The following is a 27351-nucleotide window of genomic DNA, read 5'->3' on the forward strand; positions in this document are numbered from 1 at the left end:
AAAGCATACAATAGAACCTGGACACCATTCGTCCTGGAACAATAGGACATATCGGTGAAGTACTAGATTTGTAGTAATGAGCTGAATTTTAGTATGGTGAGAAGGTCAATTCTCCGTTTCTGCAATAAAATGGTGCAAAAAACGTGGGTATTATGATTCCTTGCCTAATTTGATGCTGTTTGAGCAAAACTTTTAGCAACAGTGTTGTTGTTTTCTTCATTTCTTGCAACATAAACAACATAGTTATCCAAAGTTTTGCACAAACAGCATCAAATTAGGCTACTACACCGAACGTGCCCCATTGTCTGCATGGGGTCTTTCAGGTCATCATCGGGAAACACAAGTCAAACATATTCAGAGAAGAAACCGGAATTCCTCAGGGCTCCGTTCTCCCAGTAACACTGTTTCTAGTGGCTATGAACGGAGTGTTCAATGCTCTTCCCAAAGACATATACACTTTCGTCTATGCTGACGATATTGTTATCGTCTATGTTGACGATGTTGTTATGACTGTGGATCCAGGATCCGTCTATCAAGATCGTTAACGAGTCGTCACAACCACAATAATGGTGAAACAGTGCTGCGGATAACATCCGCGATCGTTACTAGCAGACTTCTGTACGGTATAGATCTAACTTGTCGGTCATCTGAAGAAATGCTACAGATATTAGAGCCAGTATACAATCGCTGTGTTAGAACAGCCTCTGGCTTATTTCCATCCACTCTTGCGTCGTCTGCATGTGTCGAAGCTGGAGTACTGTATTTCTATTACGTTTTCTTGAAAGGACGTAAAGAGATGTATAGAGGGGATGTTTCTCCTTGGGGAGAGGCTAACAAACTCCTTCGGAAGATAGCCCTTCAGGAACTCCGGATTAGATACCGAAGGTGGGACTAACCCAAACCAAAAGTCAATTGGGTCTTTCGACGACACTACAAAGGTGGTCGAAGTTCGACTGGAGTCCTTAGCATTTTCAACCGTATGAAAGCGACAACATTAGCCGCATCTCAAAGATGGTTAGAAGTCCTTCTAACAGCTTCTAACCATCTTGATCAGATGCACACACCTAAATAACTTAACTTCTAACGGATCAGTCATTTTTATTTTAAACTTGCTCAATTGTGATAGATACAAAAGCCTTAGAATTCTGGGATTTCTACAGAAATTCTTTAAGGAATTCGCTAAGAAAGCTCTCGTGAGATTCCCTAAGGAATTTTTCATGGGATTGCTTCCGGGATTCATCATGGGGTTTCTTAACTAATTTCTCCAAGATTCCTCCAAGGATTCCTTCTGTGATTCTTTCGGGAACAACTTCCAGGATCATTTTGACACTGCCTCCGAGAGCTCTTCCTGGGATTCCTTCAGGAATCCCTCCTGGAATTCTTCCAGCAACTTCTCCAGGAATTAATCTAGGAATTCATCCAGGAACTGTTTAGAGATTTCCTTAAGAATTCCTCTTAGGATTGCTTTCAAGCTTCCTCCTGGGGTTTCTTCAGGAACTGCTTCAGGGATTGCTCCAAAAGTTCTTCTGCTTACTCTTTTTAGGGTTCCTTCAGGATTTCCTCTAGAAATTCAGCGATTTCTTCAGTACTTCCTCCTGGGATTTTTTCAGAAACTCCTCCTAGAATTCCCTTAGAAATTGATTCTTGGATTTCTTCAGGAATTCTTCCTGGGATTCCTCCAAGAATTCCACAAAGGATTCCTCTGGGGATTTCTGCATGGATTCCTCTAAAAGTTCTTAGGATTCGTCCGGGTATTCCTCTAGCAATTTCTCTAGAGATTCCTCTAGGAATTCTTCCAGAGATTCCTACAGGTACAATGAATTTCTCTAAAGATTCCTCCAGGAATTCTTCCTGAAAGTTTCACCATACTATACATTGCATGGTGGATCCCTGGATGATATCCTAGAACTACTGAAGCACTTTCAGGAGGAATTTTGTGTGTTCAATTTGTGCTGAAAGAATTATTTTTTGACAAATTTTAGTGTAGTTATGATTTTTTGAAGTTCGAAAATAGTCAAAAAATACTAAATTGATTTGATGCAATTCAATGGATTTGGTTGAAATTTTGACCAGTTACTTCTTTTAGGATGCCAATCAAAATATGGGGGTGGGCTTGAGAATCAGAGAAAATTTTTGAAAAAGTGGAGAGGCCTAAACTGAGCTACCTCCAGGAATTCCTCTAGAGATTCCTCCACAATACCTACGGCAATTTCCCCAGAAATTTCTCCAAAAAATCCTTATGGATTCCTTCAGAAATTACCCCAGGAATTCCTCCCGGAATTTATCCACGAATTATTCCAAGAATTTTTTTAGCGATTCCTTCATGAATTCCTCCTGAGATTCTTCTAGAAATTCCTTCTAGGATTTCTTGAGGAATCCTCCAGGGATTCCTCCAAAAATTCTCCCAGGAATTCCTCCCGGAATTTATCCAGAAATTATTCCAGGTATACTCCAGGCATTTCTCCGGGGACTTTTCTGGGAATTCTATCAAGAATTTCTCCAGGGATTACCCCAGGTATTCCTTCAAGAATTCCTCCACGAATTGATCCAGGAATTCCTTCGGGATCTTCTACAGCAATTTCTCCAGGAATTTCCCCAGGAAATCCTCCATAGATTCCTTGAGAAATACTTTCTGCAATTTATTCAGGAATTCCTTTAGGATTTTTTCCATGGATTCCTCCGGGATTTCTTCCAGGTTTTCCTCCAGAAATTCCCCTGGGAACTCCTCCAAGAACACTCCAGAAATAGTTCTCGGGGAATTCCTCTACTAGGAATTTCTTATGAAATTTCTCCAGGGTTTCCACCTAGAATTCCTTCTGAGATTCCTCCAGGGATTTCTTCAAGAAATTCTTCCTGTACGGATTTCTCCAGGAGTTCCACTTGAGATTCCACCAGGTATTTGTCTAGAAGATTCTCCTGAGGTTCCTCCAAAAATTTCTTCAGGGATTCCTTCAGCGATTTTTCCAAAAAGTCCTTCAGAAGTTATTCCAAGAATTTCTCCAGAAATTTCTCTAAGGGTTCCTCCAGGAATTCCTCAGGATGTTTCTTCTCCAGGGATTGCTCTCAGATTGCCTCTAGGGAATCCTTCAGGAGTTCATCCAGGGATTCCTTGGAGATTTCTTCCAGAATATGCTCTAGGCATTCATCCAAGAATTTCTCCAGGGATTCCTGCATGAATACCTCCAGAGACGATGAACAATCTGAATTTTTGATATTTAAATTATTTTGACAACTTGTACTCCATGCTGCAAACGAGTCGGTTTATGGTTTTGCAACATTTTATAATATCGAATCGATGAGATCGAGATCAGTTGTAAGGAACCAATTGAATAAACAAAACAAATAAATAAATGAACAAGATTTCTTCGAATGCATTCGAAGTGGATTGCAACGTGAACATATCCGACTGAAGATCCATTATTATTATAATGAACCGAGCAAATCTAATGATTATCACTCCATTGCCATTCCTGCCTGCGGTTCCGCTTAGTTACTTTCAATAATCACGCTGACATTATAATACGTGACACTCAAAAAAGAAGAATCACTGATGCCACTTTCACGTGCATACATATAAATAACCAATAAAAATAATCAAGCTGAAGATATGCAAACTTACGCCTTGCTTGTTCGGTGGGTTCAAGTTATCCGTCCAGGAAACCTCGTAATCATCATCGACGGGTTTTCCATCCGTCAGGAGGGTAGCGCGGAATTCCATCGTTCCGCCCAGCACCACCGAACCGGACGATTCCAACTCGATGCTATATTCCTTGGCCGACACAGCTGCAATGCAATGAGATTATTGTTGACCGATGATGGATTCTTTATCAGTTGAGTCGCCTGTCCAGGCTCACTGTGACTCACCGTTTTGTGTCGCCATCAGCAGCAGCAGCGTAAAAGTGACCAACAAGATATGGAAGCGAAAGGCTGACATATTTCCTCCCATTTTCCACTTTTTTTTCTAGCTGCCCACGTAATCTTTCACAATTCAATATTGTTGCGGGATGCTTGTTCACTGTTATTATTTTTCCAAGATTTTCAAACTTTTTGTTTTCTTAATCTCATTATCACTATGATAACAAACTTTTCTCTTGCTTCTACGCGTTCCAAATCTCACTGATAAGCTTCTATCGTCGTACCGGATCGAACTAGAGCGCTTCCAATCGGCTTGATACGGGGCAACCCTTTTCACATATTTTATCACGTAGGCGTAGGACAACTTTCAAAACACTGCACTCTTCGAGTACCGAGATTCCCTACAATCGGAAAAACTCCACCACTAGATACAATAAACCACAATTTATGCAAATATCAAATCTAGCTACGTTTTAAGTTAATCCCCTCCCTTCAGGCTCGCCATCACACTTTAGATGGGGGGTTGACTGCAGGGTGCTACGCCTCTTTCTTCAAGAGATTAAACTACGCTGTTAGTTGGCGACGCGTTTTACGCACTATTACCCAAATTTGCACGATCACTTTGCTGCTTTTCTTCACTATTTTCTCCACTTTGGGGACAGGGAAATAATCGCATAAAAGCTTCACAATTTTATATGACTAAACCAAAGTGAAACAACGACGGAGACGGCCGTCAACGAGATTGAAAAACAAAAGTAGTGCCGCGGAGGATGTCTCTGGACTGACAGATCCGCAACATCAGAGCAGAGGGCATCACGGCGACGTGACTCGAGTTGAGTTGCAAAACATTGGATGCAACAGCGAGAAGCGATGCGACATGTCCTACTGAAGGGATGCGACTTAGAAGCTTAGGGTGGGACATGCATAAATATTATCAATGGCTTCTTTAAGGACAGACTTGTTAAAATCCCAAAATGGCCGCCACAATGGCCGCCTTTGGAACCTATTCACGATTTCGAGGGCACAAATCTCTTCGTAAACAAAACCAGCGCACCTGATCTTCTTGTTTTAAGCTTATTACAAGTGAGCAAGAACAGAATAATAAAATACTTCGTTGTGTGAAGCTTGCTTCTTGAGATTTGTGCATTTGAAGTTTTGATGCACTGTTGAAGCCGTTGAAGCGGGATGTCAAGACGTTTGTCCTTAACCTTCCGTAACTCGCGCGGTTGACTACCTGCGTCAGCACCACACTAATGCTGAGTACAAAAAGCGAGATTTTTTCAACATGCTGTACAAAATACAACAGCGCGATCGCTCGAGGGTTAACGGTATTGAGATAATTCGATATTCTAAATCGGCATATCAAACTGAGCCAAAATCCAAATTTTCATGAATTTTGGTGCCCCGGAACCTATTTAAAAATCAATTTGAAGTTTGTATGGGAGCGATTTGTCGAATCACCCCTTGTTGCAGTTTGTACTGGGCGGAGCTGTCAAACAGTTGTCCAGCTGTCAAAAGGTGATATCGAAAAATCTCTCTTGGAAATTGATTTTATGTACCAAAATCCAGTTCTAAAAATCTGAAAAAAATCACTGTGGCTCAGAAAAGCCGCTCTTTCGTATAAAATCAAAAAATCATTACATTTTTCAAAATTTAAAAACCAAATTTTAAACGGTGGGTTGAGGTTTGGCACACGTGGGCTGAGGGAGTGAAGAGGCGATTGAGCGAAAACTGGGAGCTGTTTGGGAACGTCCATAAATTACGCCACGCAAAAATCGACCATTTTCAAATCAAATCGACCACATCTGCATCAGCCGGAAATGGAGACGGAGCCGGCCTTCTTGGTGTGCGAAGCATTTGTAGCGCTGACATGGCGTCCGACCATCATCTCTTAATCGGCGAGATCCGGCTGCGCATGGCAAGAATCCATCGGCAGGTGGAGAAAATCGAAGGCCGGTTCAACACACGCCGACTGGAAGACGCTGCGGTGAAAAGGTCCTTCACCGACGAACTGACGTGACTCTCAATCTCAAGGCATGACCGAAAACTTAAAACGGTCAATTTAAAAGCCAGTGATCGCAAATGTCAAACTGAAAGTGACGTCTGACAAAAAGAAGACGCATCTGCAGGTGTCGTCTTGATGGGATGGAGATTGTAAATAAAAACACGTGATATGTAGTCGGTTATGAATATGAATACGTGGGAACTCAGAATGCAGCTTTCTACACACTATTTCTATTTCGCTGGAAACCAGCAAAATTTTGCTGGTTTTTGACATGCTGTAAAACCAGTAATCCATCCAGTAAAATATTTTTGCTGGTTTTTCAGTAATGTATTTTGACAGCTTGTTATGCTGGTCGTTCAGCAATGTTGTCCGAGCTCGAATCTGGTCGAAATTTTTTGTTTTTTTTTTTACTTTTCAGCCGAAATAAAAATTAATCGAAATGATCATTTGAACTTGATTTTTGGTAATTAGAGGTAAGTAAATCCGATAAAGGTTTATAATTGAAGTGGTGCAATCAATACTAGTGTAAATCACAACGAAAATAAAAGCTTTTCCAGGTGATTTCCTCGTTTTCCTGCTTGTGCGGTGCCTCGGGCAGCAGCGCGCAAAATGTGTCAAGGAAAATGCTTGGGAGAATGCTAAGTGTTTGACAACTCTTTTGCTGACGTTCAGCAATTTCTAATTTTGCTGACTCTTCGTCAATTATTACTGTAGTTTCGGCAAACTACAGTTTGCTGATCACGTTCCAGCAATTAGTTTTGCTGGATGGAAAAATCAGAATTTGGTGTGCACAGATGATACCTGGAGGAAGATAGAGGAGCGAAGGAACGCCAAAGCCGCGATAGAGCGAGCGAAAACACGAGGAGCTAAAGCCGTAGCCCGTCAGCGCTATTCGGCTCTCGAGAAGGAAATGAAACGCTCATGTAGACGGGACAAAAGAGCGTGGGCGGACTCCCTAGCCGACGAAGGCGAGAAAGCCGCAAACATCGGCGACATCCGTCTCCTCTACGATGTCTCACGTCGCCTTAGTGGGACCAAGAAGTGGGACCATGAATGCTACGATGCCCGTGAAAGACACGTCTGGACAGTTACTGACCGACACGGCTGACCAGTTGAAACGCTGGTTCGAGCACTTTGGAAACCTTTTTCAAGTGTCGGCCACGCCATCAATACCTCAGCATGATCCGCCAAGGGTTCGGCGCATTCCCCGTGTCAACACCGAAGCTCCATCAGTGCAGGAGATAGAAACAGACATCCGTAGCATGAAATCGAACAGGGCCCATGGGCCGATCGCATATCAGCTGAGATGCTCAAAGCTGACCCCATAGTATACGCACAACTCTTGCTCAATTATTCGGCAACATATTGGAAACCGCGACATTGCTGGCCGACTGTATGCAAGGCGTCAGGTACCCAACCCAAGTAACAATCTTGATTCTATTTGGTTTTATTTGTTTTCATGATAGTTTTATCGGAACATTGCATATTCTAGTTGATCTTATCGGAGTTTCAGCTGAGCACAATTGTTCTTCGTCAATATGTGGTTTTAAAAACACCTCCAAGAATACTTGAGGTTCAGTTCATAAAACCATAAACACAACAAGAACTGTTGAACTTATTTTCAGTTTTATAAGGCTCTTGTAGTTAACTTCAATCATCCGTTCTTGATCAAGAGCAACTGTTCTCGCTTAAGAACAGTTTGGTACATGAAAAATACAATAAAAAAACTCAAGCATTAGATTTTGATTCTCAGCGTTCCGGTATTGCTGCCAATCAAGAACACCTACCCGGAAACCCAACCGCGACGCGGTGCAGTGCAAAATACCTCCGGTTGCATCATCCGAAATGAGGTGGGTTTGGTCATCCAGGACGTCGAATCCCGTGCAATTCAGGTTCCAATCATCGATCTTTGAAATCAACAACTACTTACCTGTTGGAAATTCTGACCGGAGGAATGATGCACTGTACCGCATCAAGGCCGGTTATCAAAAAAGGTCTGCCTGGTTGGCAACGGTACCGGGCTAATGATAAAATTAATCGGACGAGATTCACAAAATCCACCGCGGTGCGATAATTTATTGTTTGTTTACAATTTGGCGTACATGATTTATTACGTTCTCGGCGGAGTTTGCATAAACCTACATCAAGAACGTTATAAACCTGAGTACTCTTGAGAAATACTTCTCACCCTTGCTTAAGATGAAATAAACTTAAGACGTTCTTGATGGAGGCCAACCAGGCTGCATTGAGAACGTTATAAATCTTAGTATTCTTGAGTTATGCTTTTAGCTCTGGCATTAGTTGAAAGAAGTTTAAGACGATCTTATGGTGATGTTGTTAAAAACCATCGATGATGGACCGACCACCGGCCTAGATTTCAATGAAAGCCATGTTGAGAAAACTCATGAGCAATGTTCGCATGACCAGGAATAATATTTTCAAATATTTTATTAGTGCGTTATAATGGAAGCGCGTTGCAATTTTTGGAAGTATCTTGCAATATATATACGATAAATTTTGCTTGGCATTTGGCATCCTTGTTACACCACGGAAATATTTCCAATTTGTGTAATAAATTAATCGCAATTACAATAATGTGGCATTTTCATTGTGTTTTTTTTTTCAATTTATTTCATCAAACTTTTCTGTCGACATAAAAGCTGCATCAGCAACAACACTGACAAATTTATTATCGTTTTATCGTGCACTTGAAGAATTCTACAAGGAGAGAGCAATTCGCCTTGAGGACAACTTGGGAAGTACAACAAGTTTTAAGAGAAATTTAAAAACAACTCTCAAAGAGCATCTTAGGATGGGCCTCTTTGGTCTTATGGCGGGTTTATGGTTGAGTTGATGTTGTTTTGCAGAGCAATTTGGTTTATGCATGGTTTTAAAGCATGGGTGTTGAAGAATACTTCAAAAGCATTATAAAATTAATTTTGTTACTTGGGAAGGGGAATGACATATCCTTTTCTAACCGGAAAATCTGCATTTATCCGCTTGTTTATCCGTACCTAACCGTCGCTATCCACTGCTATCCGAGCAGCAGTTAGACGCGGTTAACGACGGTTAGCAACGGATAAATACGGATTTTTGCGGTTAGCAAAGAAATTCTCATTCCCCCTGCAGGTACCCAAGAAGGGTGACCTGACTGTATGCGATAATTGGCGGGGTACTATGTTACTATGTATCGTTCTCAAAGTCCTCTGCAAAGTGATCCTAAACTGGATACAGAAAAAGATTGACGCAGCTCTCCGACGGCAGCAAGCAGGATTCCGTCCGGCACCTGTGTGTCCTGTGTGGACCATATTGTCACGCTCCGTATCATTCTGGAGCAAATCAATAAATTCCAAGAGTCTCTACCTGGTGTTCATTGATTACGAAAAAGCTTTCGACCGTCTCAATCACGGAAACATGTGGGAAGCCCTCAGGCGCAAGGGTCTCCCTGAGAAAATCGTCAGCCTCATTGAAGCACAGTACAGGGCATTTTCGTGCAGAGTACTGCACAATGGTGTTTTGTCCGATCCCATCCGAGTCGTTGCTGGAGTGGGGCAAGGATCTGTATACTATCACCGCTACTACTGTTTCTCATTGTAATCAACGAAATCCTGGTAGGTGCCATTGGCAGTGAACCAAATCGTGGATTGCTGTGGCAGCCCATTACCATGGAGCACCTAAATGATTTCGAACTGGCCGATGACGTTGCTCTCCTAGCTCAACGGCGCTCTGATATGCAGAGCAAGCTCGATTATCTTGCCTATCGCTCCTCAGCTGCAGGTGTTACCATCTACGTCAACAAGACCAAATCGTTAGGGCTGCTTTTGCGGGTTTAAGAAATGTATGGAAAAACAACCAGACTAGTCGGTGCACACCAAAATCCGAATTTTTAACTCGAACGTGAAATCTGTGCTGCTGTACGCCAGTGAAACTTGGTGTGTATCAGTGGAGAACACGCCACGGCTGCATGTCTTCGGCATAATTCGTGCATGGTGGCCTCACAATTGGATCTCCAACGTGGAACTCCATCGTCTATGTCATCAAAAGCCGATAGCGACAGAAATTCGGGAGCAAAAGTGGAGGTGGGTCGACCACACTCTACGCAGGGGCGGAACCGGAATCTGCAAGCAAGCATTAGATTGGAACCCAGCAGGACATCGCAGCAGAGGCAGACTCAGAGGCTCACGGTGGCACAGCCTCAATAACGAAATCAAGCAAGTCGACAGAAATCTGACCTGGTTACAGGTCAAGGCGATGGCTGGCAATCACCCAGGATGGAAATCTTTCAATTCGGCTATCTGCACCACCGTGGGTTCCCAGGACTGCAAAAAAAAATTGGTGGACTTCCTGAACAAATATTTCGACCTACTGATGAAGCCTTTGATTTTTTTAAGTACTTTTGAAACATCCTCGGAGACAACACTGTAAGAACTCGTGAAGGAGTGCTTAGAGAAATACTAAATGACATCTTTCAACCAAACTATTCTTCAAGGAAGGATTTCCTAAAGAAAACGGTAAAGCAATATTTGAAGGAATGCAAAGCATTACTTGGTAGAATTCCTAAATAAATTGTTAAAGAATTTTTCGACATAACTTTTAGAAAAAAAAAATACGCTTACTGATCTGCCGTGTGCAGTATATTTTTCCCATGCTAATAGGAATTTCCATAGAACATGGGACCGCATGGGACAACTATGCTGCACACGGCAGTGATGGAACTCCGGGATGTATCCTTGCAGAAATTCCACGATGAAAATTCATAAAGGAATACAGAAAATAATTTTTAACCTTCCGCCAGGCAGTTGGCAACCACAATACATTCTGTTGTATGTTTATTAGGGCGGGCCCCCAAATTCCTAGCTACGCCACAGTCCCCTGTGCGGCAAATCGCACAGGGGACTCTGGCGATAAAAAACCCATCAGAAGCAATTCCTTTGGAGATTTCTTTAAGAACAATACGTACGGATATTTTTTTTTTTCAAGAAAGTATTCGAATTGTTCGGAGACTCTTCCAAGAAAAGTTCCTTCAGAGGTCTTTGAAAATATTTTCTTCTACTTCCTTCAAATATTCATTCAGCAAAAATTTCTTCAGGAAGAATTCATTCAGTCAGAGGTTTCTCCAGAAACATTCGCTTAGATGAAATGGTATTGCGCGCAAACCCCAAAAATTTATTCCCACATTTGGGTTTCCGCGCCGAAGACCCAGGGCCAGATTCGGCGACAAAGAAAACTGACAGCAGTCGCCGGACAGTTGGCAATCCTGATATTTGACGGCGGCCGCCCGGTAGACATGGGAGTGGATTGTTGTCATGCAAATAGATCTTTTCGCTGAAAATGCATGTGTATTGAGTTATTGTTGACAGATTTTCTGCAGTGTTAGTGTAAAATTCAGCGATTTTCTGTATCGCGTTAGCCTTCGCTGGGAGAAAACATCAAGTTGTTCAGCGAAGCAAGGAAAATTTTCAGTGAAAAAAGCAATATTTATTTATGGAATAAAAGTAAAATCCCATCTTACTTGGGTATTAAATCACATGAACAATACTTTTGATAGAAAGGGTCAATCATTTGAAACGGCTTCTTCAAAGACACTATAAAATTTTGGGGTTTGCGCGCAATATCTCTCCAAATTTATTATGTTTCCAGTTCAAAACCGAATTAGCGACATTTTTTCTTTGACTTCCGCTGCTTTTGCCTTGCGTTTAACACAATGTCGGAAGTGGGGCGCTGTATTGTACACCTGGTGCTCTATACAGCGCCCCACTTCCGACATAGTGTTTAACGCAAGGCAAAAGCTGCGGAAGTAAAAGAAAAAATGTCGCTAATTCGGTTTTGAACTGGAAACATAATATTTTTCTGGCACAGAATAATCTCGATAAGGTACCAAACAGAAAAAAAAACAGTGTGCGCGCGTGTGTAGAATTTTCGAAGCGTGCTTGCCCCACGTGTGTATGTCAGCTGTTGTTGCGTATAATATTGTTGTAGTGGATGCTGACTCTCTCGCGCGCGATGTCGTGCGCTTATACGCAAATGACACTCTCTCGGTGAGGACCTCCGCTGCCGGCCGTGCTAGATTGAATGAATGGCACCATTCCAAACGCTGATGCTCTGTTGCGCACTTCCCACGAGTCACCGTCATTGATATACGTAGAGCTAGAGGTAACTACCACGTCCGTCGTCCCATCGCGAATAGCGGCTGTACAGGTGTCGTTCATTCGATTTACGTTCCTCGCTCGAGGTAGAAGACCGCGCTGGGCTTGTGGCGTTAGAAGAGCATTGTTTAATTTGTAAGCTCCTAGCTTGGAACCGGATATCAACACGGGAGAGCAAAGTGGAAAGGTGAACAATATGATTTCAAAAAAGTCTCAAATATTACGAGTATAGGATTGATTACAACATCTATTCCACCTCGAAGCGCAATAAAACAGAAGTGTGTTTATACAACACTGTGTTTCGCAATTTTAGTGAATGTCGTTCGACTACAGTGGTCCACGCGAAGAAGGATGAACCAAAATGGATCTGTCGTCACAGCCCCAGCTACGCCTAGCAGGAGCACCAGCATCAGTGGAGGCAGCGGGGTCGCTTCACCAAATATCAATCTGTTTCAGGAGATCGTGATACGCCTGATGCTCTTCGCGTTCTATTTGTAAGTAAAAGCGTGCGTAGAGGTTATCATAAAGATTCAACTTATTAGGTTCAACAACGGATTCATCCTATACCGATCTACCTGTACACTCGTTCTTTTTTTTTTTGTCGAGTGTTTTGACTTTGAGATCGAACTTGATGGGGGGTGTGCTTCTGCCGTTCGATGGCGCACATAAGAACACAAAATCACCTCTTTTGTACCCTGCGAATAAGAGGTGAAACTATACGAACGATCGCAATATTTTCCACAAAAAAAGCTAATATTTGATTTGTCATGCCTGGTGCGAGAGCGAGCGAAGAGAAGGCAGGTTTAAGTGCGCTAAACTATGGTAATACCTAGGATAATGCAACGCGGCACTGCTACAGATGGTATCGCGAGCTTGTTTTCATTACATTTGATTGAACAATAAAGATTACATGTAGGGTCTTGTGCCATTTGGGCAGGCGTACCTATTTTGGGCACTTGTGGTCATAACTAAGTCAATTTCAAACCGATTGATTTGATTTTTTGTATAGAGTTAGACACGTACTGTATCTAACTCTATACAAAAACTCAAATCGATCAGTTTGAAATTGATTAAGTTATAGCGGTAAGTGCCCAAAATAGGTACATCTGCCCAAATGGTACAAAACCCTAATTAGAAATCTGAGAAGTTTGTAGGTAGCTCGAAGAAATTCTCAGCAATACATATATAAATTCTTGCTGTGATGCTTTGCAGCTTGGATGCAGATAAGACATTTTTGTTTGGATTTTTACATTAGCTTGTCGTCATTACGCGAATGCATTGAATGCGCAAGAATCAGTTCCGTTTGTAGGATTCAATCGTCATGTTTGCAGTAGTGACTGAAAAACGTATGCTCATGCCAATGCGTCATCAATCATTGATGTACAGCACACGAGTGGATGAAATTTGGTGAGCTCGTTCCATATCATATATAGACACGGACAAACAGACGTATCATTAGAAACACAGATAACAGACGTTCATGCTAACATCTGAAACGTGTGTAAATCGTTTCAACCGTCATTTCAATAAGGGAACCTAAATAGCAACCGTTTAGAGATGGCGCAACGATCGCATTCACAACGCTTTAGTGCAAATGAAAAACGCAAATCTATTGATCATACGAGAGAATGTTGGAAACTTCGAAGGTCGAAACTTCGGCGAAGTTCGGCGTCGGCATTCTAATTTGGGGTTCGCCGACGCATATTGCCTGTGTCGGCGACGCTTCAATTAGAATGCCGACGTTTTTACTTCGGCGAACTTTTGTTGGGGATAATTGATTTCACATATCGACTTCGGTATAAAATAAATCAATATGTACAATATGTTAGATATCAATTACTGGTATTTAGCACTTGGTACACTCAAATTAATTGACTGATAAATTCTATGTGTTCTAATATATGTAAGAAGTGAGCAACGTATTTGGTTATTAGTTAAATTTTGTTCTAGGATTTTACAGGGTGTCTACTAGACAGCGGCTGTTCGCTCGTTGCAACATGTTTACAGTGCAACAAGTGAATGCCATTCGCTAATTGCAACGTCATTTTGACACTAAAGTGCATCGAAATGCACTGTCAGCATGACTGACAGCACAAATTTGACACTTGATTGCTTTTTAGTTGCATAAGCTTGTTAAACTTTGCAATTAACGTACTTGCAACTAAAATGCGTTGCAACGAGCGGATTTGCAACGAGCGAACGGCCGCTGTACCTGAAAAAAAAACCTGGAAAACTGGGAATCCTCAGGTAATTTTATTTAACAGTGAAAAACCTGGAATCCTCAGGGAATATTGAGAGTACTTAGGGAATATTGTGCACACTTAGTTTGGAATACCGTGTTCGGTAAATTTCTGACGAAAATAGAACAGCTGAATACAGTTTCTCTGCATTGTTTACCTTTTGCTCCCGGTTTTGACAGTTGTTTTGCTGAGCCTCAGTAAAATCGATTACCAATGCTACCGAAATAGTTCTGCTGTTTTATTTTCGTCAAAAAAGTGCTGAACAGGCAATTCAGGATTGAGTGTGTGAATACTCAGGAAAATTTAATAAACGTGGGGTCGTATGAATAAAAAGTAGCTATTACTTGTAGCTATTACTTGTAGATCTACTCAGAAGTAGAGTATTCGATTTTGTAGTGTTAGTGTATTTAGTAAATCGGCTACAAGATTTTTTCCAGAAGTTTCGTCAGGTTTTCTTTCTGGAATTTCTTTGGAAGTATATCTTGGAAAACCTTCCAGAATCTCCCATAAGATTCCCTTCATTTTTTTTTCAGAATAATTGGGATTTTTTCAATTCCCCCCGAAGACTCTTCCGGATTCCTACCAGCCTTTTCCAAGATTCGCACATTTGCATTCAAAATGTTTCCTTGAGAATCTTCCAGGATTCCCAGATTGCGATTGATTTCTCCTGGAATTCTTTTAGATTGATTACTCCTGGAATTTCTTCCAGAGGGTTTTCCGGTATTACTCCTAGTTCCCGGGGGGTTTTGCCAGGGTTTATTCCGAGATCTCTACTTGAGTTTCTTTCAGAATACATCGCGAATGTTGTCGCGGATTTCTGTTAGAGTTTCTCCAGGGATTTCTCTTGAAGTCGCGATTCCTTCCAGTGTTTTTATTCGGACTTCTTCAAGAGATTTTTCTGGGCTTTCTCCCAGTGTTGCTACAGGATTCCTAAGATTTTAATTAGAACTCCTCCAAGGGTTTTAAGAAGTTTTTCATTTTCACCAATTTTCTGCAGGAATTCCTTCCGAGGCATCTTCCAAAGTTTCTCTTGTAATTTCTCCAAGAAATTTCCGATAGCTTTCTTCTAGAGTGTCTTCTTTGGTTTCTACAGAAGTTTAATCTGGGACATTTCCTAAAGGTTCTCGCATGATTTCTTTTAAAGTTTCACCCGAGATTTCACTAAAGTTTCTCCCGGGACTTTTCTCAGAAGATTCCGGTGTTGATCCTGAGGTGTCTCTAGTCTCTCAGAGTTTTTTTTTCTAAAATTACCCTGGACTTTTCCCTAAGATTTATTTCAGAGTATCTTCTGGAATCTTCGCAGAAGCTACTTCTGGTATTTCTGATGGAATTTTTCTAGGCTTTTCCGTAGTTGTTTTCCGGATTTCTTGCAGTGAATCACCTGAGATTGTTTTCTGGTTTGGTCAGAATCATTCCCAGAGCTCTTCCCGGAATCCCTACAAGAAATTACGAGATTTCGTGTAACAAATTTCCGAGAAATATCTGAAGGAATCCCGGTGAAATTTTGGGAAAACTCCGCAGACTTATTGGAGAAACTTCGAAAGAAATCCTGAGAGAAACTGTGATATCTCCAAATTAAATGATCTGGGAGTAATCCCAGGAGGAAATGTTAGGATAATTTGAAGAAGAACTCTGAAAACCTCTAAGAGAAATCAAATTATTAGAATTTCTGAAAATTGACAACTTTGTAATTGGGTTGTTTAATGAATAAAATATTGCTATTTTCTATAGCCTAATCGAAAGAACTCATTTTTCTGAGTATTACGTGATTTTATTGGATTTCAATACCTTTATTTTGATGGTCAAATTAACATAACAGTTTTAATTTTCGTGGATAGAATGACAGTTCAATCGATAAAATGACAGTTCGACCAGAACAAAAAAAATTCCCCATACAAACTTTAAATGCATTTTAAAAATAGTTCCCGGACTCCAAAAATTATGAAATTTTGGATTTAGACTAATTCTGGGACGGGGAATCCGATTATGCAATAATCCGGATATCCCTAAAGAACCCAATTCCTAGAAACATTTACGATGCATTCGCTGGTTGATTTCTAACATTTTCTCTTAAATCCGCAGAGAAATTCGATGACGTGTCCGTGTCTTTTTATTTAACCGATATGGTTTGAGGATAATACTGTACAAAAAATTCTAACGCTTTATTAATGAAAGTTCCCATTCTAGTTTTAGAAATATGTAGTCTCTGATAGAAAATGTTTTCTCTGAAAAAGACGGAATTTATTTCCTGACGGAAACATTGTTTTAAAGAGAATTCAGATTTCAAATCTACAAATAAGTATAATTCTACGACAAAAGCGCTGATTTTGTAGGACAATTTCAAGTCAATTTCTCGAAAAACATTGTGGCGAACAATCCCAAGTTTATCATGAAAATTTCATTAAAAATTTCAACTATTCTTTTCAAAAAATTCCGTATTTACTGCCGAACAGATCAATATTTCCATCACAAATTGGAATGCATCCACCCTGATAAAAAATGTCATAAAAATACGATAAATTTTATTGTTACAACACCATTTTTCGAAAATTATTGTAATTTGCACAGCACACTCGCCATCACCCCTATTGTTCTATACCATTCGGCGAATGGTAAATGGCACTTTTACAATAAAAAATGGTGGTCGTTATGTATTTCAACCATAAAATTTTGGGAAAATTTTCATACACTTTTTCGCGAAAAACAGTAGAATGTATTGTGTTTTTATGAGACATTTTTAGGACAATTTTCCAAAGAAAACAATATATCTTAATGTTTTTTTCATTGTTCTTACAATACAAATACAATTAATTGAATGGCGTCAAATCAATCTGTAACAACGATTATACAATAATAATTGTTGTTATTTGTAAGCAGTTTTCGCTTTTGAAAATCCATAGAATTTATATTTCCCGCTAACATTTATATCCAGCATTTACGAGCACTAACGGCCGCCAGAATGATATGCACATTTTATTTTATTTATAATAAGAATCATACACTCTAATGTCTGTCTTGTATGTATTGCTTGGCTGCTGTTGATGAGATCTATCATCAATCTTTTCAAATAACTACCAAATATCACAAGTCAGACCTCAGGTCATATGATCCATACCATAAATCGTTCACAATTCATGTGGCCATTAGTACCTGTAAATGCTGAAGAAAAATGTTACCGAGAAATATGAATTCTATGCTTTCTTAAAAGGCGAAATCTGTTTACATAACAACAAATATTATTGCATGTTCATTTTAACATCAGTTGATTTGACCCCATTAAACTAATTGTATTTGTATTGTTATCAATGGTAGCTTCCTCTGCCAACACGGTTTGCCGTCTGTCAGTCGTTGCAGTTTTAGCAAATAACATTCGATAACCGAGACATCTACTGTACTCAAATTTGAAACGAAACCTAAAAACATATGTCAAGTGATTTTGTATTTGATTATACAGAGTAGAATAACATGATCCAAGCAACAATAATATTTATTGTTATTAAATTGTTACGAATTGTTTTTAAGTGTAATTGAGAAATAAACTCTTTTTTAATGAAAAGGCCATGAGAACTTTGCAGGCACTTTACCAACTGTATAAAAACAACTAAAATTAATTTTTACTTATAGTAGCTTTGAATTACTAAAGAACTATTGAAAAACAATCGAATCAATTAGTCACTGATAAAGCTGATGTTCAGTTATTGTACGAACTATATGGGCTTGATTTCTATTGTAAAAAGTAACAATATATCTACTGTGTGTTTTATTGTGAACAATAAAACCAGTCATATGTTAATAATATTTACCATGTAATGAATGGTCATTTTTTATCCGGGCAGGCTTGTTTGTGAATTAATACAAGGTTGCAACCATTCATTTGCAAAGATTTACATTCATTTGCTATTATCTCAGTTCAGAAGCATGCTATCGAGAAACAATGTATGGATGAATTTAACCTTGTAGTTTTATCTGAAAGTTTGCCGAATAACATTGGGGTCGCACACGCATTTTAAAGTCGTGAGCGAGCTGTGAAGGCAACTTTCCACAGCGTGAATGAAATTTACATTCACCGCGTGGAGAGTTGCCTTCACAGCTCGCTCACGACTTTGGTATACGTTTGCGACCCCAATGTTATTCGGCAAACTTTCAGATAAAACTACAAGGTTAAATTCATCCATACATTGTTTTTCGATAGCATGCTTCTGAACTGAGATAATAGCAAATAAATGTAAATCTTTGCAAATGAATGGTCGCAACCTTGAATTAATATACAAATTTATCAGGATGTGTGTCAGGAACTTCACAGATAAGGAACTCCTTTAGTTATTTCATAAAATTCACAAGAAATGTGTCTCAGAATTCAGTCAAGATTTTCACATCACTCTGCTCAATATCATATTTAAACCAAGACATAATCAACAATAGTACGCCACAATACTCGGTTTGTGTTTGCCGGCTCTTTATCCTCCGTCACGCCCAAGCCCGGATTAAGGATTGTGAGGGCCCGGGGCACGAGCGGATATGGAGGCCCCATCGCAGGTACATTTTTTTTTGTTTTAGCAACCAAAAATGGTTTTCGTGGGGCCCCAAAAATGTGGGGCCCGGGACCCGCCCCCTCGCCCTAGATCCGGCCCTGGTAACGCCAAATGCTCGCCAGATCACGCTCCATCTGGTCCGCCCAGAACTTGTTAATAGTTTTTATAGAAAATGATCAAGATATATTTCCTGAAATTGCTGTTGGAGTCAGTTTGTTGAATTGTTTTTTTTTTGAGAAAATCTTCCAGGAAATATGCCGAAAAACTGTTCAATAGGGGGATTCATTTAAATAACAGCGTAAACTGATTAAACTGATTATGATTAAACGTCGCGATCACCAAGGCAATCTTTGATTATTTCGTCCGCAAAATCATGAAACATTTCAAATAAGCAGAAAATCATGGCTTACGCAGCAATTTAATCTGTTTAGTGAGTACCCCTAATATATTTTTAAAATGGTTGAATAATTGTTTTTACATAAGTTATGGACAAAAACTACTGTACTGATGACACCTACTAATAAATACTTATGACACACATGTGATACAGGAATCACTGTACAATTGCGCTTGAAATGAGTGCCATACTGATATTTCTCTCCGTTCAAGTCAGTCTAGTTAGAATTTTCTTGACACTGCGTATACCGTTGTACGTGTACATATCACACTGGTATCACATGTCTGTCTGGGGTATAAAGCGTATTTTCGACCACACACAAGTATAACTTCTTCCCTCTGCCTCCCCAACAGCTACTTCGAGTGGAAGGAAGCCTTCGTGCGGGTGATCCATCCGGAGGAAATGTGGCTCTACAAAAACCCCATCAGCCCCAGCTATGTGCCGCTGACGCTGCTCTACCCGGCCGTATTCGGCCTGGTCGGACTGGTGATCATTGGGTACTTCGTCCGCAGTCGGGACTTTCACGACTTCCGGAGCGCCTGGTTGGGCTTCTCGTTGGCCTGTACCCTGAACGGGGCCCTCACCGATGTGATCAAGGTGGCTGTGGGGCGGCCGCGACCGGACTTTTTCCAGCGGTGCTTCCCGGATGGCCAGATGAACGAGGACATGGTGTGCACCGGCGATCCGTGGACGGTGAAGGATGGACGTAAGAGCTTCCCCAGTGGACATTCCTCGTGTGAGTATCGTGGGTACAATATGGTTTGAATTTGGTCTTACAAGTTCTGTGATTTTAGTTTCTTTCGCGGCCCTGGGTTTCCTGTCATGGTACCTGTTTGCCAAGCTACATGTCTTTACCGAACGTGGTAGAGGTCAGACGTGGCGTCTGCTGGCAGCCGGAGGTCCACTGTTTGCCGCTCTGATGGTATCGATCAGTCGGACCTGTGACTACCATCACCATTGGCAAGACGTGACGGTGGGTTCGTTGATCGGATTGACCGTGGGATACCTTAGCTATCGACAGTATTATCCGCCGATTGGTTCGCGCCATTGTTTTGTGCCGTATGGCACAGAAGTGATATCTCCTAACTCGAATAGAAAACCCGTCCCTAAAAGGGATGAAGTGCCAGATGAATCCGAATCGGATACCAAAACATTGCTGGAAAGAGAGGACAAGGACAGCAAGTGGACGTAGTCCTGAGCCGGTGGAATGCAAGGTATCTAGAAGGCTAGGTATTACAAGCATACCAATTTTACCAGTTGTCATTTACTTTTCCAATATGGCGGATTAGACCTACTTTCTAGATACCTTAATAGGAACTTTTCTCAATTCATGGCAGCATTTTAGTAGGATACGAATCAGAATATGTAGTACCTTCCTAAAGAAACTTTGATTGTGATATAAAACTTATGTGTTATTTAAAAAATCTGATCATACAAGAGACAAACATAACAGTGAAATAGGCTAAATGCATAACAAGAACCCAGTAGTGGTCTAACCACGATACCCTTTTGTAGTAAATATATGGCATCCGTCGTCGTCGCCGTCGTAACAAATTCGGTGGAACCTCACTCATCTTTGACGTTGAATTTCATTTGGACAATATCACCAAGGCCACACTCGAGGACGTCCCCATCGCGAACGGGTCCTGCTCCGGCAGGTGTCCCAGTCAGAATCAAATCGTTCTCCTCCAGGGTCATGTATTTGGACGTGTAGGCAATCAGCTCGGGGATCTGGGAAAAGTTTCAAACTATAGAAAAGTTTTTCACGCTAGACCTCGCATTCCTGTTAGTAGTAATCTCTGTGAGGAATCTAATTTAAATGGATTTGATGACAGTTTATATATATTCTTTGATATTTATGGAATTTAGCGAAACAAATCTAAATAGTATTGGTCACAGGACTTTCAAAATGAATTTTGATGAACCCTAAACCATGATCTGACTGAAATAGCCCTTCCAAAAACTTACCGTAAATATCAAATTACTCGTCCGGTCGTCCTGTTTGAGCTCTTCGTTCACCTTGCACCACACGCGTACGTCATTCGGGTCTCCCAACTCTTCCGGTGCAACCAGTCTACTCACAGGGGTTGACGTATCGAATCCCTTTCCCAAACACCAAGGCAGTCCCTTGGGCCGGGCGTCCACAATGAAGTCCATACCGGTCATGTCCAGTGCCAGACAGTATCCGGCCACGTAGCTCATGGCCTGATCCGGGCTGACATTGCTGCACTTCTTGCCGATGACCACGCCCAGTTCGGCTTCGTAGTTGATGGCGCCGAACACCTTGGGGACCTGATGGGCCAGAAAGGTAGTCGTTAGCTCTTTGTTGTAAGCAGGGATTCTCCTTGCTTCTAAGAGAATGACCAGATCAGTCGAACGCCTCTTAGTGCGACGTTTCGGCCACTAGTTGTGGCATTTTTAAGGAGAAATACGAAGATAATAAAGCATTTTCTCTTGAAAAGGGATCACATAATAGCTGAAACGTCGGGTAAAGTAAAATTTCACAACGAAAAGTGTATGACTGAGATAGCCAAAAATATAAAGTTTAAGAAAAAACTTTTGAACATTGAATTTGAATTTGAACAAAACATAGAAACATTTGATAAAATTCAACGTCAACAAAAATTCGGTAATTGAAACTGATTAGATATATTGTTCAAATATTTTCATGCTTAAGATGTGTCCTCAATGTTTACATTAAAATGCACAAGTTTAAAAAACTATCTAAAATGTACTATCACAGCTAGTTTTGATTGCCGACTTCGATAAAATTTTACTGGATTATAGAAATGTGACTACTCGTAAGATTGCACTTCCTAACTCAATAGACCATTCACAATAAACAGAGTCATCAGCTTATTAAGAATTAACAACTTCATACAGTAGACTATAAATGACCTTGATGGTGTCCTCGTCGGTCGAAATCAGCGATGAGATCGGCTTGAAGAATATCACCGGATTGTCCGGTTTGGCAGCATTCGTCAGCTTCAGGATTTCTCTAAAAAGTGTTAAACGAAAAAGACAAAAACAAATCAATCAATTAAAACTGATGATAAGCCACTTATAGCGTGCTAGCAACAAACGATACTCCTACTTACTTGTAGTTTACGCCAGCGCCAATGATCTTACGCGTGGAATTGAAAAAGTTTTGCGACATTTTTCTTCCCGATTCAAGCGCGTACTGAACTCTCACTTTCTTCGAACAGGCTTGTCAAGTGACTACCTGGTGATAGGCTGTCGATCTACTCCAGAAGTAATCGAAAGCTGCGGTGATTAGAGGCCTATCAGCAGCAGCAGAAGATGCAAAAACACTCTAGTCTCTACAACTCTTACGACGACGGTCACATCTCTGTGCTTATCTTCTCACAATAACAATCGCCAAGTACCCATACACACCACCCCACCCTATCCCGTAATCAAGTTCGCTGCGTTCGGGTCGGTCACCGAAGGCGACGTCGTCGACAGTGTGATGTTGTGACGTCATTCATTCATTCATTCATTCAATGAATCGTTCTCTCTGCATCTCAAGCATCTCTTCATGGTTCTCTTTTCTCTCCCACGCACCTGCTAATACACGCTAAGCTTAATTCAGCCAGCGTTTCTAAATTCAAACAAAATCCAATCCAAATCCAATCAAAATCCTATCCAAATCCAATCCGAATCCAATCCACATTTAATCCAATCTATATCCAATGCAAATCCAATCCAAATTTAATCCAAAACCAATCCATATCCAATCCAAACCCAACCCTCATTCAATCCAAATTCAATCCAAATCTAATCCAAATCTATTGTCGTTTCGGATGGGCAGAAGACGGAATAAAACGGAATAAACTTGGAATAACTTTGAAGAACACGTTTTAATTCAATGACGTTTTGTTTGATTTGAGAATACAACAGTGGGTTATGAAAAAGGAACAAAATGTATATAAACACAAAGGTGCGCATAGCAGCACAAGTTAGGTAGTGGTGGTAGGGTTGCCAGGATTGCTATTCCAACAGCCCTCCTCAATCGCAGCAACTTACCAATCCCGCATTGGTCCGATGACGACGAAGTGCAGTCACTGGGAGACCCTTCGTCATCATATCTGCCATTTGGTCCGTTGTCGAAATATACTGGATACGAATACGGCCATCCTTCACCAAGTCACGTAGGAAGTGGTATTTAACATCGACGTGCTTGAGCCGACCGTGATTCTTGCTGTCCTCCGCGATTCTTATTGTCGACTGGTTGTCTTCGTAGAAGCACACCGGCAGCTCGGCATCCTTCCCCAAATCCTTGAGCAGCCGAACCAGCCAGATCTCGAAACACGCCGCCGCACATAGAGCGTTGAGCTCGGCTTCAGTCGACGAGAGCGATACTACTTGTTGCTTCCGCGTTATCCAGCTAACACAACAGCCAGCTACCTTGAACAAGCATCCACTAACCGACCGGCGGTCCACCGGATCGTTGGCCCAGTCCGCGTCAGCGAACACCTGAATTAACGGCACCTCCGAATCAGCACGATACTCCAGTCCGATGTCTAGTGTCCCTTTGATGTACCTCAGAACACGTTTCAGGTACGACCAGTGCTCATCAGTCGGGCAGCTTTGAAATTGGCTAAAGAAATTCACGGCCGCCGACAGATCTGGTCTTGTCGTGAGCGATGCGTACGTCAGGCAGCCGATGAGTTCGCGGTACGGTTGCGCTGTACGCCCCTTCTCTTCACCTCGTGGTAGCTTCAGCCGACACTCCATAGGCGTGGATATCGGCTTGCATTCGTCCATCTGGAATCGTCGAAGCAAATCTTCCAGGTACTGTCGTTGGCTCATCCGCAATACTCCTGCTTCCAAGTCTCGATCGATCCGAATCCCGAGAAAACTGTGGATCTCGCCTGCGTCCGTCATTTCGAACTCGGATGACAGGCAACGCTTCACGATTTCTACCGCCTTCAGGGAAGTTCCAGCCACAATGACGTCATCCACGTACAGCACGACAATGACAGTCTCGGTCCCGATCCTACGAGTATAGAGGCAAGGATCGTTCGGACTACTGTTGAATCCCATCCGGTTCACCATGAAACCATGAAAACGGTCGTTCCATGACTTCGAGGCTTGTTTCAGGCCATAAATCGACCTCTGCAGGCGACACACTTGGTTTGTCCCGTCCTGGAATCCTTCGGGCTGAGCCATATAGATCTCCTCTTCGAGCTGCCCGTTGAGGAACGCCGTTTTGACGTCCATCTGGTGGATCGCCATCTTGTCCCGGTTTGCTAAAGCCAGTACTGCCCTAACCGTGTCGAGCTTTGCCACTGGAGAGTACGTTTCACAGTAGTCGAAGCCGTACCTCTGGCTGAAACCTCTAGCCACTAAACGGGCTTTGTATCGGTCAGGCTCACCGTTCGCTCCTCGCTTAATCTTAAACAACCACTTACTTGTAATCGGTGTTCGGTTCGCCGGCAGCTTCGCTAGGGTCCAGGTCTGGTTCTTCTGCATAGAATCCATCTCCTCCTCGACGGCCTTCTTCCACAGACTCCAGTCGCCCCTCTTCTGAGCTTCCGCTAAAGACTTCGGCACATCCTGAACGTAGGTTACAGCATTGAAGGCATAGGCAGCATAATCCACATCATAATCTCGCTGCCACGCCGGAGGGCGTTTCTGCCGCTGCGGTCTTCCGGATTCCGCATCCGCCGCTGGAACATTGTCGTTCAGTCCATCTTCTTCTTCGTGAAAACTGTTGAACTCTTCATCAGACTCTTCTGAAACAGCTCCGTCTGATCCTCCAGCCGCACCACCGGTGGCCCCACCGACGGCTTCATCTTCTTGAATCTCTTCGGCCGCATCCTCAGCGACTACTGGAGGCACCACGATCACATCAGATGACTGCTTTGGCTTGACATCCACTTGACCAGTTTCTTCTTCAGCGAAAACCACGTCCCGAGCATGGACGATCTTCCTTGACTTCGGATTCCATATGCGGTAGCCATTATGGGCGTATCCAACGAATACGCCTTTCCAGGTCTTTGAGTCGATCTTCTTCCTCAGCTCCTTGGGTACGTGGACGAAAACGGTACATCCGAACGCTCGTAGCTTCGACACGTCCGGCTTCTTACCCTCCCACAGCTCGTAGGGAGTCACATCCTCGCCTATTGCTCGAGACGGGCTTCGGTTGACCAAGTACGTTGCCGTCTGGATCGCCGGCGCCCAAAACCGCTTCTCAACTCTCGAGTCTTCAAGCATCGACCGCGTACGCTCCACTAGAGTGCGGTTCATCCGCTCGCTCACCCCGTTCTGTTCGGGTGTGTGCGGAACCGTCCACTCGACTTGGATTCCCTTTCGCTGACAGAACTGCTCGAACTCCAGGCTACGGTACTCGCCTCCGTTGTCGCACCGCAAACGACTCACTTTCACGCCGAACTTAGCGGTAACTATCGCTTCGTATTGCCGGAACAGATCGAATACTTCACTTTTGTTCTTCATCAGGAAGGTCATCGTAAAATGACTCCAGTCATCGATGAAGGTCACGAAATAGTTCACTCCCCCAACGCCGATGGGAGTTACCGGCCCGCAAACGTCCGAATGGATTAACTCCAACACTCGCGACGAACGTTTCTCGTTACGCACCGGAAACGGTTTCCGGGTTTGTTTCCCCGCCACACACGACTCGCATATCACGTTCTTGTCCACCTTTGCACTGGTCAGCTCGATTCCAGTGACCATGCCGCCGGAAATCAGTTTCTCCAGACTTCGCGCGTTTAAATGGCCGAACCGACGATGCCACAGTTCCAATCGCTTCGGTATCAGTCCACATGTCAACAAAGAGTCACTTGCACTACGTTTGTCCGTGTAAAAATCGAGACGGTACAACTTACCACAACGCGAGCCCATCGCAACGAGTTCCGATCCGCGATGAATCGCCACTCGGCCCTTTTCGTAAGTTACTCTCATTCCCGCTTCATCAACTTTCACCACAGAGAAAAGATTGCAGCGAGATTCAGGCACGAACAAAACATTTCTCACCGTGCATTCCACCCCCGTACCGTTGACATTGGCCATCACCTTGATCGTCCCAACATGTTTGGCAACAATCGATTCACCGTGTTTTGCTACCGCAATCTCAACCGGACACTTTAGAGGCTTCAGCGTTTCGAACAATGCTCTGTCATTCACGATGTGGTCGGAACATCCCGAATCAATGAACCACTGGACACGGGACTCTTCGGGAAACACTTTTTCTTCTTTTCCGCCACTGCCAGCAGCAAAACAAACACCGCTCGATCCAGCTTCTGCTGAGTGCGCTTTCGGGGAGAACTTTTCGCGAGATTTCTCATCACTTTTCGCTTTCTTCTTCGTCGGGCAGTCGGACAGCTTATGCCCCTCTTTCTTACAGCCGAAGCACTTTATCTTCCACTTATTCTTCGGCTGCTTGGAGCCCACGAAAACAGCTGATTCTTTACCCCCCTGATCACTGCACATACCCTTCCGCTTGGTTTCCTCGTCCAAGAGGCGACACTTCACGAATTCGATATTCAACTGCGCCTCTGGCATCGTCTCCAACGCGGTAACGACGGTATCGAACGAAGGACCCAAAGTTAGCAGAAGATGGCAAATCACATCTAGTTCTTCCATCTCCGCACCCGTTCCGCGGTACTCACGCACTAACCGGTCGAATCGAAGGAAATGTTCCTGCAGCGCACCGCCGTCGTGTCGCAGAGCCAGCATCTGTCGCTTCAGGTGCATGCGACTGGCGATGCTGTGCCGCTCAAACACTCTGCTCAAAGCCGACCAAATTTCTTTCGGTGTGCGTTTTCCCTGCACGAACTCCAACTGGGAGTCGTGAATCCGGGAGATGATCAAACTTTTACACTTTTTCTCATTCTTCAGCCGCTTGGCTCGTTCCTTTTCTTTCCGCTGCTTCACCTCCGCCGTGTCCTCGGGCTCTTCCTTCAGCTCGTCCACGTCAGCAACATCAGCCTCGACGCATTCCAGCAGGTCGTGCTCCTCCAAGAGCACCTGCATTCGGAATTTCCACGACGCGAAATTCGACCCGTCGAAAAGCGGCAGGTGAAAACGTTCCACCCGGTCTTCCTCGGCCATCGCGAACACTACTTCCACTGTACGACCGTAAACCGTTTCGGAAACGACCCGGGCCCACAACCTATTGTGGTTTCGGATGGGCAGAAGACGGAATAAAACG

The 27351-nt window shown here is 42.7% G+C and overlaps 3 protein-coding genes and 1 long non-coding RNA gene across 4 annotated transcripts in view; 2 read left to right on the plus strand and 2 right to left on the minus strand.

Annotated features, from left to right (window-relative positions):
• LOC134289492 (signal recognition particle subunit SRP72-like) overlaps positions 1 to 27351 on the plus strand; it is a 107362-nt gene that overhangs the window by 64672 nt on the left and 15339 nt on the right. The window lies entirely within an intron of this gene.
• Positions 3699 to 5004, minus strand: LOC134289498 (uncharacterized). The gene is made up of 2 exons (XR_009998544.1): positions 3865 to 5004; positions 3699 to 3783 (listed from the first exon to the last, which is right to left on the minus strand). It is a non-coding gene; the product is annotated as an uncharacterized LOC134289498 (long non-coding RNA).
• LOC134289419 (phospholipid phosphatase 5-like) lies at positions 11979 to 20744 on the plus strand. Its single transcript, XM_062855216.1, has 4 exons — positions 11979 to 12193; positions 12320 to 12500; positions 19529 to 19911; positions 19970 to 20744. Exons 2-4 carry the CDS (start codon positions 12358 to 12360, stop codon positions 20365 to 20367), a joined length of 924 nt encoding a protein of 307 aa, XP_062711200.1. The 5' UTR covers positions 11979 to 12193; positions 12320 to 12357; the 3' UTR covers positions 20368 to 20744.
• Positions 20538 to 22542, minus strand: LOC134289420 (acylpyruvase FAHD1, mitochondrial-like). Its single transcript, XM_062855217.1, has 4 exons — positions 22274 to 22542; positions 22074 to 22173; positions 21144 to 21467; positions 20538 to 20906 (listed from the first exon to the last, which is right to left on the minus strand). The coding sequence occupies exons 1-4, from the start codon at positions 22330 to 22332 to the stop codon at positions 20742 to 20744; spliced, it is 648 nt and encodes a 215-aa protein (XP_062711201.1). The 5' UTR covers positions 22333 to 22542; the 3' UTR covers positions 20538 to 20741.

Source organism: Aedes albopictus, chromosome 3 (assembly GCF_035046485.1).
Source record: "Aedes albopictus strain Foshan chromosome 3, AalbF5, whole genome shotgun sequence".
In the NCBI taxonomy this organism is placed as follows: Eukaryota; Metazoa; Arthropoda; class Insecta; order Diptera; family Culicidae; genus Aedes; species Aedes albopictus.